The sequence below is a fragment of the Poromitra crassiceps genome (assembly GCF_964638095.1).
Source record: "Poromitra crassiceps genome assembly, chromosome: 3".
In the NCBI taxonomy this organism is placed as follows: domain Eukaryota; kingdom Metazoa; phylum Chordata; class Actinopteri; order Beryciformes; family Melamphaidae; genus Poromitra; species Poromitra crassiceps.
In genome coordinates this window covers 6,922,368-6,935,792 of record NC_139625.1, presented here as the reverse complement: position 1 = coordinate 6,935,792, position 13,425 = coordinate 6,922,368, and the positions used below count along the sequence as shown (strand labels likewise).

The 13,425-nt window shown below is 43.0% G+C and overlaps 2 protein-coding genes across 4 annotated transcripts in view; one reads left to right on the top strand and one right to left on the bottom strand.

Moving 5' to 3' along the window:
* LOC310774159 (uncharacterized protein) overlaps positions 1–13,425 on the bottom strand; it is a 794,006-nt gene that overhangs the window by 308,154 nt on the left and 472,427 nt on the right. The gene's annotated exons all lie outside the window — the stretch shown is intronic.
* LOC310774384 (prostaglandin F2 receptor negative regulator-like) overlaps positions 899–13,425 on the top strand; it is a 185,148-nt gene continuing 172,621 nt past the window's right edge. The window contains exon 1 of the mRNA XM_083634446.1: positions 899–1,197. Coding sequence (XP_083490572.1) covers positions 1,152–1,197 — 46 coding nt within the window. The 5' untranslated portion in view covers positions 899–1,151. The remainder of the gene's footprint in view (positions 1,198–13,425) is intronic.

Genomic DNA, 13,425 nt, shown 5'->3' with positions numbered 1-13,425 from the left:
TAGTTGGGTTTCCATCCAAATGTATTGCAAATTTTAGTTTAATTTTCAGAAAATTGGCAAAATAAAATGCAAAATTATGTGTGTTTCCATACTGTACTATTATGCGATATGTGCCGTTGTCTTGCATGCCTGAAAACTTCAAGTTTCTTGATTATCCACAAAGCTACTGTACACAATAAAATGGATTACCAGGCGCCACTCTTCAATTCGGCATACATGTAATCCACTGAGCATTTAACCTGCTATAACAGAATAAAAATGTAAATTCTGTTAATCCCACGGTCTTCAGTTAAAACACAGCTTGACTGGCGGTCTAAACCTGCGTATTTACCGTACAAATGTATTTAGTGTATGCAGACATGTAGCATGTATAGTACTGATTCGTAATAACAAGTTTTCCTCATTTCAAGGCAACATGAAATGCTTGCTTTTTAAATGGAGTTTGGTTACTAAATCGCATTTATCGATAGATACACCAACTTTTCCATCTCCCCCGAGCGTAAAAACCTTTTTGTGGGGGTGATAATTAAAACATTTTTTTTTGCAACGTTTCCACTCAGGTTTTCAATGCGCAAATCGGGAATATGAAATACATATCTCATTAAAATCATTTAGGAATCCCAAAATGGTAAAATGGGAGATACAGGATTTCAACAGGAGAGGGTATTCGCTCTCTCTCCCCCTCTCTCTACCTGGGACCTCCCTGGCTGCTTGTCTCCACCCCTCCTCCAAGCCCTTCAACTAACTTCCGGCCAGTCTCTCTCTCTCTCTTTCTCTCTCTCTCTCTCTCACTGACTGTCTCTCTATCTATATCTCCCAGTCTATCTGTAGGTCTCTCTCTCTCTGTATCTCCCAGTCTATCTGTAGGTCTCTCTCTCTCTGTCCGTGACCAGGCAGGCACATCCATATTGAAGCGAGTCGGTGTCAGTGAGCTGTCCGGGCTCGAGTCGCTCTACTGTGGATTCCGTGACTTTGAGCGGACTGAAACGCGGTGTGTGTTCGCTCTGCTGTGCGGGGCTCTCACACCGGCCGACGTGCGGTGCGGTGCAGGCGGCGGCGGGAGAGGAGAGGACGTCCCGCCGGGCTGAGGGACAAAGACCCCGGAGTAAAAGAGCGGAATAACCCGACAGAAGGAGAGGAGAGGAGAGGACATGGAGAGATCTCTCCCCGCCCTGCTGCTGGTGCTCCTCATGCTCGGTAAGAAGCGTCTCTCTGCCTGGCTGTTGTCGACGCCTCTGATACGTGCTTAACTCCCCCGCCCACCAAACTCTGTTCAGAAATGTGTCACTTCAACGTTTTCTTGCTTGTTCGCAAAAATACTCTCGTGGTAAAATAATGAGTGAAGGTGATGTCTGAGTCGTGAGGGTGCGCTGGTGAATTCGGCGGTCATCCAACCCAGCAAACGGCACTCTTGTTTCAATACACGACCAGCTTTCTCCATGCTTCACACGCTGCTAGCGAGCTGACCGAGCTGACGCTACCGAGCCGTGTTGTGGCGGCCCCATACGAGGCGAGTCCGTTGTAAAAGCTGACAGAAAACACAAGACAGTGTTGCTGCTTGGTTTACTGGCGTGTGCCGGACAGCAGAGTGGATCCCAGTGATTCCTAACGTGTTTTAAGTCACATGGTACGAGCTGTGTGCTTTCAACGCGACGCAACGCCCGTTACAGCCACTGGTTTTAAATTGAGTTTGGCGTGGGAAGTGCACGTATCGTTATTCGCAACAATGTCTTGGGAGTGATTTTCTGTCAACTCTCAACAGTCTGTCAATGTCTGCTATCGGCTGTAGGCTACACGTTTTTCAGCCAATGGAATTTGTTGTTGAAGGGTGATTTTTCAACTAATGCTAAATGACAATAAACCCTAACCCTAAAGCTCATTTCTATCATATCATAATCTCAATCGTAATACACTATCATTGAAATATAAACCACAAAGTTGATCAAACTAAAACTTTTTGTCTTCATACTTCATATTAATTATGAGAGAGAGAGAGAGAGAGAGAGAGAGAGAGAGAGAGAGAGAGAGAGAGAGAGAGAGAGAGAGAGAGAGAGAAAAAAGAAAGTGATAGAAAAAAGAGAGTCATGTTGCCAAAGTTTGTGTCCTCCCGTCACTGTGGGTCTCATCTGCCCTGATTAGCCCAGACCACTTAGACCCATTAGACCAATTAGCCAGCACAGCATGAGCCACTATGACAAGGTCCACTAGCCCAGCATGACCCTCACAGGACCAGAACCAGGCCAGGCAAGACTGAGTCACTCTTCATTTATGCTTTGTCACTGGACACTTTTGAAACTCTTGTTTTTGTCTCTTGACAGATATGACGTCTTTAGCGACAGAAAAAAGTGTCTCTCCACAGTCCACGCTTTTCTTTCTTTGGCGTCGCCCACCTGGAGGATTGTGTCATGTCGCGGACACCGTCATATTCTGTCGCGCACTGTGATTGGCTAGAGAGAGAGAGAGGGCTCGGTGTGGGCGGAGTCAGGGCTCGGTGTGGGCGGAGTGGAGGTCTGAAAAGAGGAGCGAAAACCGATGTGGGGAGATACAGATACAGATACGGGGGCCCGTGGTTATATTTAGCATTTAGAAGTCCGGTGGCAAGATGTCTTTACTGTGATTTGAACTCAGGAGAAGGCAAACAGCCGTTCGTCCTCAGAGTGAAGCTGAGGGGATAGATGCTGTTCCTGGGAGGAAGGGGTGTGTGTGTGTGTGTGTGTGTGTGTGTGTGGGGTGGGGGGGGTGGGGGGGCGCTCCTGTTACCGTGGAGATGTTTGAATTTTGCTGAAGTATAAATAAAAAATGTCATGTATAGGGGTGCACAGATCGATCGGCACGCAATCTGTATCGGCCGATTTTGACCTCAAATATGCGATCGGCTGATTGCAGATATTTCTTTATTGTCGCCGATTGCATAGCCGCTCATCATGCTGCACGTGAGAAACATGAGGCAGCCCATTTTCATGAATTCAATGTCTATAGTTTAACTTTCATATTGTGCTCTAATGTTTATATCATTGTGTTGCAAAGCACACGCTTTGCTTTCGTCAGTACTCACCTCCACACACCACCCCAGACTGTCAACACACCCCTTGCGTCTTTGAATCACACAAATCAGCTGGTGATTAGAGCAGACTCAGCAGAGAGAGGTTACCTCCAGTCCTCCCGCCTACCGAGGCATTTGGATGCTGTTAAGTCTGTGTTTGATCCATAATTGCGTGTATCCTCGTAACGGTAATAGCTCCGGTTAGCTTTAGCCGCTTTAGCTTATAAACCGATAAAATAGTTTCCTTGGGTCGAAGTTATTTTTCTTGTGTAACAGGGAAATCCCGGATGGAGTATTTTTGTTGAGTGAACTGAACTGCATTGAACTGGTAACATGGAAATCCCGAAGTGGAAAACTTTTGTTCCTTTATAAACTGAACTGAGGGAACTGGACTGAACTACTAGCCATTTAGTTCAACACAGTCTTGTGCTCCAATTATCTCACACACAAAAAATCATGTGGGCGGTTTCCTTTAGCCTACACAGTATAAAATATTGATGTAGAGGAAAAAAGAAAATGTGCTGCACTTTCAATTTGATGCATGAAATGTAGGCCTATATGTAAAATGGAAACTGTTCTATAATAGACTGCTATAGCTGCTTAAAAAAACCAAAAAAAAAACAATATATATATATATCGGTGATCGGTCGATGATCGGTTGGGCAGATATTTCTCATAGGTAATCGGTGATCGGTGGCAAAAAACGTGATCAGTGCACCCCTAATGTATGTGACCCTTTTATTTCTGTGTGTTCTGAGTGACATTTATGAAAAATGTTGAGCGCCCTACCTACCATACATCAGCCTTTAGGCCTTGTCCACCTTCTCCAGAGTCGGGCCAAAGCGCGTCAGACCTGCCTCCAAACTAGGGATGGGCACGAGTACTCGGGTACTCGAGCACTCGTTCATAACGTCAGTACTCGAGTAACGTTTCTGCTGTTCGGGTACTCGCCCCACTCCCCACTAGAGATGTAACGGTATGAAAATTTCACATCACGATTATCGTGACCAAAATGATCACGGTTATCGTATTATCACGGTATTCGTAAAAAATTGCTGGAAATGTTCAAAAAGTACTAATACACTCACAGAAATAATTTCACCAAGTTTTATATTGAAAACTCAGACCCCAAAAATACACTCACTGAAATCATTTATCCAAGGCTGCACGTCCGCATCTGGGAGACTGTTGCCAACTTTGGTTGATGATGGACAGTATTTACCATGTTTTTCAAAGCACTGTAATCACGGTACCATGGTAATCACGGTACCACGGTTTTAATGATAATGAAAATTTGAAACGGTACGGTTATCATAAGGAATTTGATCACGGTTATCATTAAAACCGGTTATCGTAAAACGTGTTTCTATCCCCAGGGCTCGACGCTTAGCATTTTCCCAAAGAGCACATGTGCTACTGAGTTGAAAAAGTTAGTAGCACATAAAGAATTTTAGTAGTACGGTAATTTGATATATAGCATGTATTCAATAGGATTCTATTAATCTCTGAACTATCTACTTAAAAAAAATTTTTTTAATAAAAAATGGCTTTCCATTTGTATTTACAGCTTATTATAATTATTCTATGCTTTGTTGGTTGTTTAAAATTGTTTCCCCTTATTATACCATTGGTCGTTGGTGTGTTTTGCCCTGCATGATGCAGACTGTATTCAGTGAAAATCACTGACCAGTCTAGTGACGTTAGATACTGGGTGTTGAGGACTGTTGAAAACCATAGCTGTGTAACGTTATCAGATAGCGTTAGATGGTCTATCTAATAACAGACAGCATAACGCTAGCCAGATTGTCAACAGGTCTTTTTGAATACTTTGGCGAGTGGCATATAACGCTTGCGCTAACGCAAACGTTAGCTGCTAAATAACTAGCGATTCATACTAGTCATTCATACAAGCCAGCTAACACTAGGCGCTAGCCATAAGTATCGTCTGCTGCAGCGGTAGCTTTGTCTCCCGTGTACAAATCCATCGCACATTTGAATTCCATCTGTTTATGTGACTCGTGTCTTGCCAGCCAGTAACTAGTGGCGTAATACAGAGTAGACTTTTTTTCTGGCTGTCGGTTCTAAACAGCCAGCTGAGTGACTGAGCCGACTGCCAAACCAGGCTGGGGTCCTTCCGGTGACGAGTGGATCACATGCTTTTTTCAACGGACACCATTGGTTCAGTGCAGTGTTGCATTCAAGTGCAGTCAGCCACAGCCTTTACACGTCCACAGTAGGGATGTTCATTTTGAACAATTTCCATAATCGAAAATCGGGAAAATTAACGATCGATTATCGATCATATTAATAATAATATTTTTTTTTATATTTTTTTTTATATATATATATATATTTTTTACAAAATGAATGTCTATGGCAGAAAATACGAAAGACAACGTGTTCTCCTCAATGAACTCTTTATTTCAATGTGTCTCCTCTCCAACACTCCTCTTAAACAAGGCTGTTCATTTGGTGTTTACTTTGCAGACTGCACGTTTGCATGTTTAACTGTTAAACAAAAAATACGTGCGTGCTTAACGCAGCTGAGCCTGTTAATGGTGCTCCGTGAGGGAAGCTCATACGCTGGCTCAATCACATTGATCAGGTGTTGAAAACCGTTGCCCTCAACGATATGTATGGGCAGCATATCCGTCTCGATGAGGTTGCAGACGGCCTGGGTGATCTTTTCTGCACGCCGGCCATCACATCTCCTCCCCGCTAAACACCGCAGTGATGGTGGGCTGAGACGAGGACGAGGCGCCTTCCTGGTTCACCAGGCTCGGATGCGCGCTGTTCAAGTGGTGAATCATTGGCGTCGTAGTGGACCAGTGACATCACTGGTCCACACTAACTCAAATTAATAACTCATTAACTCAAATCAACTCTCAAACTGTAAACGGTTTTGAAGTCATTCATCTAGTTTGACAGTTATTGAGAGTTGATTTGAGTTAATGAGTTATTAATTTGAGTTAGTGTGGACCAGTGATGTCACTGGTCCACACTTTAACACTCAATAACTGTCAAATTAAATGACAGACTTCAAAACAGTTTACAGTTTTCTGATATACTACTGATGTTCTAATGATACAAAGCTGGTTGAAAATGGGCAGAGTGTTCCTTTAAGTACATACATAAGTGCCTGGGTAGCGAGCAGACGGCAGTATTTGACAATTTAGCAGCTAAATCATAGATTATTGAAAGATATTCCATATTCCAGACTGAAATGCTATAACAGAAGTGGAGTATTGGCCAGAATGACATGAACATTTGGACACTTATTCAGCGGGTATCTTGCATGTTGCGTTAAGGTGCACTGTCATTTTTTATTATTATTATTATTACTTTTTTTGCAATTCGCGGGCCGCAAGTTGAGTATCACTGGCCTACTCCTTCAGTCGCCTGCCTCTGTGCTGTAGTAAACGTGCATTGCAGCAGCGCAGACAAACGGGATCGCAGCGACTTTATAAATGAATCGTCCGCACTCCCCCCCCCCCCCCCATATAGTAAACCATATAGAAACCCCTTTACCCGAAATGAAACGTCCAGCGATTGTGTCTTTAACTCCAAAAACACCCTGCTGACGTTATTAAGCTAACTGCGCTAACCCACTATGTGTAAACCAAAGGGACTTTGGTGCAGCTGCTGGACAGATCCATGATCTGTTTGGAGACCGACAATAAGGAAAGCAAACGCATATTACATAAAACAAATGACATAAAAAAGCATCAGTCAACATCACATGGTGTCTTTTCTTTAATCTGGTGGCAGCATTTTTCAGTAGAAAGTGAAATGACACAGATGGTTTTATAGTGGAACTTTCCATGCCTGCCCCATTCACTGAGAACTGGCCCCAATGCAAAATTCGAACAGATCAGTAACATAACAATAAGAGTATAAATTACTAGTCTAAATGACAGGTTTCTATTTAATCTGCAGTCTGCAGACTAAGCAGTCATTGGCTTTCGGGTTCTATAAAAGCATTTATTCTTTGTATTGAGTATAATCGAGTGATACACTTTTCTAAAACAATCATATATCAGAAGTGTTCTTTGTTTTGTGTTCACAGTAGTGATGTCAGTTATATTTGGTTAGGTCAGATCAGATCTATGCTCACTACATCTGCCTTTTGTCTTGTTTTTTCTACCCCAGGTGTGCATAAAATACAGGTTAAGAACTTTTTTTCAAGAATTATAAATAAATATATCTATATATCTATATATCTTATATATAGATATATATATATTTATAAAACGGCTCTCTCAAATCAAGCAATCTGATTGGTTCACAGCCATCATATAAATCCCATAAACCACTCCAATAACCCATGGCCATGGGTTATGAGTTGCCATGGCAACTCTCTTACTAAAAGGCAAGAAAAAACAAATGGCGGAGACAGCTGTCAGATCCTTGTGAATCGATCTTCGCTTATAACTTTACTAATACTTCGCAGAAAATTATGTTTTGTACAAGAATAGACGCGGGCTAATGTCTTCTTTGCAAAAAAAAGGCTGTTAACCCCGCATTTAACCCCGCATTTAACCCCGTAACGTTAGTTGGTGTCGGGCTTTGCAGAAAGCATTCAGCTTCTCAACAAGCGCTGAGAATGCAGCGCTGCGCTCGAGCTGCGTGTCGGGCTTTCCAGAAAGCTCTCAGCTTCTCAGCAAGCACCAGGATTGGCCAATGTCAACTTCAGTCTCCAGAACGATCCAATCAAATCACCCGCACGTTCTTGCGGTCCCGCCTTAAGGTGCTCTTATGCTCGAGCAAGCTCCGTGGGGGTGGGGCCCCGCGAGTCTCCGTGAGTCACCGTGCAGACCTCGCGCTGGGGCTGATGCCATTATACTCAGAAAGTGATCAGCATGTATTGTGTGCATTGTACAATGGTGAAAACAGCCTGTGAAAAGTCGCAATGAAACGCTGTGCAGTACTGAGTGCGCTTTCACTCTCAAACGACCGCACATCAGCACATGAAGGACTCACCAAACTTGTTTTTACTGAAAGCCGTTTTTACTACTCAGCCCTGATAGCCTACTACTCTGTGCTGCTTTTAATCTCTCTCAATCATGCTCTCAACACAACACATTTAGCCTACTTGGTGAAATGACTAAAAACGAACAGTTGCAAATCTAAGTTTATAGCCTACCACATGGGTCAAGAAATGTGGCGAAAACACAGCTCAGTGTTCAGGGCTCAATGGTTTAAATGCAGCCATGTTTGGAGAGAAGCTCGCGCTTCAGGCAGAACGCGAGCGGCCGCTGGAGCTAGCGCTTAACCACGCCCAACAAATTTACGTAATTTGACGCGCCCGCCCCTCGCTCCACCCCCGCGCCCTTCACGGCAGGGTGAGCATAATTCAGCCTTTACAGTAGTGTTTCAACTGACTCTACCAGAATGCCATGGCAGTCGGACTTATAGTATTACTATTATTATTATATTATCATACTTGGAAACCGTTTTATAAAAGCAATATAGCACTCGAGCTGCGTGTGTTGTGGCATATATCCCGCTGCTCAGCAGTTATCCCACTCGGCCTGCAGCCTCGTGGGATAACAGCTTATCAGCGGGATATATTTGCCACAACACACTGGCTCTCATGCTATATTGCTTAAATATATTAGGGCTGCACAATTAATCGTATTTTCATCGTCATCGCAATATGAACATGCGCAATGAACGCAATGAATAACAAAAGTGGTTTTATTTACATGCGTCATGCATTCCCACTCAGCATCTGATCATGTTGTCTTGTGTTGTAAATCCAGCGTACACCTTTCCCTTGCAACAGTGCGCTCCGCCCCTCTGCCAAAGCCCAAACACGCTGTGTGTAGTTTCAGCTAGAGTCAGTGTGTATTTCATTTCTTTATTCAGTGGGCATAGGCTATGTTTGGGGTCTATGTTAGCATTATTAACTCATTGAATGCCATGGACGTCCTTCGACGTCCAATTAAATAGTGACGTAGAGTGCCACGGACGTCCTTCGACGTCCAATGCGTTTTTTGACGGTGGGACGTCGATCAAAGCCTTCCGCAGCTCCTGTACAACTATAGTAGCTATTGGAGGTCTATAACCTATTTTACAGAACCCTTAGGTGGCGACAGTGCTCTCCAGATTACAGAAATGTCAGGAATACACAGCCTGAAATAGCCTTGATGAAAGAGAACCCGCTCATGCTGCAGTCCAGAGCCATGTAGATTGTTCTGGCTGGCAGCCAGTGGCTGCAACTGACGGTGCGTGCGAACACAGTCAATCCGCGCACACAACTGAGTCCTTCTGCCTCTGTCTGTCTGTCAGCATAGTTTCTCCACATGATTAGCCGCTAGAAAAGCAGCAGCGCGACACTGAAAAGCCAAACCTTTCACTGCAGTCCGCGTGTGGCTTCTCCATGTTGCGCTGCCTGGGAGGCGGCGCTTCCCAGGCTTCCTAGACGCTTGGTGCGAGGCTGTGTGTTACTAGTGTGGGGAGGAGTTTTCAGCTGAGGGGGGGGGAGGGGGGGTGGGGCACGCAGGGCAGGACACAACTACACCACATCACTACATCAGAAAATATTACCGTATCTAGAGTCAGTGAATGTGCTTGAAATGCTGCATTTCACAAAAGGCTGAATATCTCAGCTTATAATTTGAAATGCCTGAAAACGCTGAAAACAACCTATCTTCTCCGGCTCATAACTAAAGAACGGAAAATGGTATCAATAAACTTTTTTTTGCTGATGATACAATAGAGTCTCCTTGTTCTTTTTGCGTGTTCGGTGTTTACATAGTAATATCACACAATATTCTGTGGGCCTCGAGAAATCACTGAAAACGCTCTGAAAACTCTGGCACTGGGAGCGTCCGTTCTCCAAAAGTGGCTGGCACTCAATGAGTTAAAGCAGAAAGACATAGCTAATATGCATACTTTAATATTTGTTTATTTATCGCAAGTCGTATCGTCATCGCTATATTGAACAATGTTATCGCACATCGCAGATTTTCCTCATATCGTGCAGGCCTAATAAATATATATATATATATATATATATATATATATATGGATCATAAGGACTGCACTGTGTGTGTGTGTGTGTGTGTGTGTGTGTGTGTGTGTGTGACTGACTGGTCTTAAATTAGTGCAGTGTAAGATGATCAAATGTCTCCACAGTCAACAGCATGTCGCCAGCCCTCCTGTTTGTGTGTGTGTGTTTGTGTGTGTGTGTGTGCTGTCTGTACGTGTGTGTGTGTGTGTTTGTGTGTGTGTGCTGTCTGTACGTGTGTGTGTGTGTGTTTGTGTGTGTGTGCTGTCTGTACGTGTGTGTGTGTGTGTGTGTGTGTGTTTGTACATGTGTGTGTTTGTGTTTTGTACGTGTGTGTTGAAATAAGTAAATAAATAAATTAGAGTTTCAGCACACCCTCCACGGCATGTACACCATGCAGCTCTACACGTCACAACAAGTTCTGTGTGTGTGTGTGTGTGTGTGTGTGTGTGTGTGTTTTCTCTTGGCTTGTCTAAACGGGTCCAAAAGAGTAGCTGTCATTAGTTCTCTAAACCATTGGTTCCCAAACTGTGGTCCATTGCATTTTTGTTACCAGATGCACATATACATAATATACACATATACATAATATACACATATACATAATATACACATATACATAATATACACATATACATAATAAACACATATACGTAATATACACATATACATAATAAACACATATACGTAATATACACATATACATAATATACACATATACATAATATACACATATACATAATAAACACATATACATAATATACACATATACATAATAAACACATATACATAATATACACATATACATAATATACACATATACATAATATACACATATACATAATAAACACATATACATAATATACACATATACATAATAAACACATATACGTAATATACACATATACATTAAGATTTTCTGAAATAACACGATATGTTGGAAATCTCTTGATTTTAAAATGTAACTTCAGAAGCTGCAGCAGGCTCAGTTTTAAAGCCGGAGTGAAGTTTCTGGTATCATATGAAACTAGAAGACCTAAGGCATCGATTTGTACCAACCGCGTCATGCTAGCTTGTCAGCAAGGTGGCTAAATAACACTCCAAAGTTAGGCTACATTTTGGCGAGGGATTTCCCCCCAAAGGGTCCTCTCTTACACAGCCTGATGTTGGCAGGTGTGTGTGTGTGTGTGTGTGTGTCTGTCTGGCCGTTTTGATAAAGTATAAACTGACGTTATTGAAACCTCTTGTCATGGTTGGAGTGATCCAGCACCAGAGTGAATTTTTTTTTTGGGGGGGGGGGGGGGGGGGGGGGGGTTGAGCAGTGAGCACATTGGTTCTTGAAAACTTTGTCTGTTTTGAACCAGTACCCTTAAGCTTAATTTATACTTATTAGAAAGTGTCGCTTAGCACATGGTCGCAGGCGAAAAACTAAGTGTCGCTCATGTTGCTGCATTTATGCTTCTCTCCTCGGCGCAACGGTCACGTGACGCTATAGACAGAGGGAGGCAGAGAACTAGTGCAGACAGCCAAGAGAGGGAATGCTGTCAGTGAACCCACGTCGGAGGCAAGATGTAACTGCAGCCGCATATAACGACACACAACCACACAACTCACCTCCTCTCTCTCTGGGAAGTTGGTCACGGTGTTCTTTGTGATTTTCACAAAGTCATACATCAAGGACATGCTGATAAAAAATAGCGGGGATTTCACGTTCATTCATTTCATTTCAGCGAAAACTAAAACAAGGAAGTCGCGCGCGTGCCCGTCTATATAGCCAATCACACTTGCGCGACATTATGTGACGTAGTCAGCGACACTAGACATTTCACCAGGTAGCAGACACTTCTCGCCGACACTTGAAAGTGTCGACTCAAGTCCTCATTTCTGTCGGCGTCCGTTTCAAAAGTGTCAGCAGACGAAGCATAAATTGGGCTTTAGTCTTATGTTGTTATTTAGCCTTTCTGATGCTATTGCATGGTTACATTTATTTTCTTTTTGGGGGGTTATCTGCAGTGGAAGTGGTCCCTGGGAAATTTGATTTGGTACATAGTAGTCTCGCTTGCCAGCCTCCAGTCCCCTTGACTTAAGAATCGATTCTTAAAATCGTAAAAAAATAAAATAATTACAGTGCACCTGAACGCAACATGCATGATACCGGCTGAATAAGTGTCCAAATGTTCATGTCATTTGTGTACTGCACTGCCACGGTGCCACCACCTCTTGCACTTAAGAACTCTGGTTAATGTATTTCCCCCAAAATCTATAAATCCTTCTCAAAGTCTACAGATCCCCCCCCAGCCTATAAATCCATCTTATCTGAAGAACATAAGGGCGGAACCCTAGTTTGCAAAATGAATTTAGGCCCTGACTGTGATACAGAAGTTGAATTTGAAGTTCAGCATTAATACATTTGTCATTTTTTGTCTTATATTTACCTTTGTGTGTTATTGCAATATAAAACTACATACCGTAAATTCCGGACTATAAGCCGCGGCTTTTTTCCTGTTTTTTGGCCCCTGCGGCTTATATAACGGTGCGTCTTATCTATGGATTTTTTCAGAAAAAAAAAAAAAAAAAAAAAAAAAATCTCTCTTTTTTAGCACTCTTTCTAACTATAAATCCACTTCTGTTTTAATTTCCTCTCTTGCCCTCTTTTCACCACACCGCGGACACTGTGTGCACTGTAAAAATAAACAACAGTGGTGTTGTGTTATGTTGTTTTGTTGAAATGTTACGGTAATACGGTAAATGGGAGCTTCCTCAAACAGCCATCTCTTTCCCGACAATCCCCTCTGTGCGTGACCACTTACATATGGTAATTACGGTAAGCAAACGGCCACAAGCCCATCAACTCCCTCCCCCGACTACCAGGAGAAAATCACAAACTTCGGCGAATTCACACAAAGGAAGATCAAGGAATATTCCATCGAACCGGAGCAGATCATAAATATGGATGAAGTGCCTTTGACGTTCGACCTGCCACTCACTCGGACTGTTAACAAGAAGCGCCCTGGAGGATTCTTTCACCAAAAAAAAGCTTTGCTCGTTCTCGACAGCATGAGAACGAGCAGTAGATGATCATGAGGTGGTTTTTCAGACGTGTCGATATAGCAGTTTATCGCAAAAGTGTAATGGAAACACATTTTTCGCATTTGCACGTCATGTGACCCATATTATCCCTTGGAAAAGGAGCGGAAAATAAGTTTGGTAAGTAAGGTTCGATAGCCGTGTCAAAACCTCCGCAGCAAGTGGAAAACTTTGAAGCAACGCTACCTAGCAGAAAGACGAGTGTTGTGCAAAAGCGTAGCCGGGCAAATTAGATAATGTTTAATGGCAGAAATCGGTCCATGGTGACAGCAGGCTGCCTGTG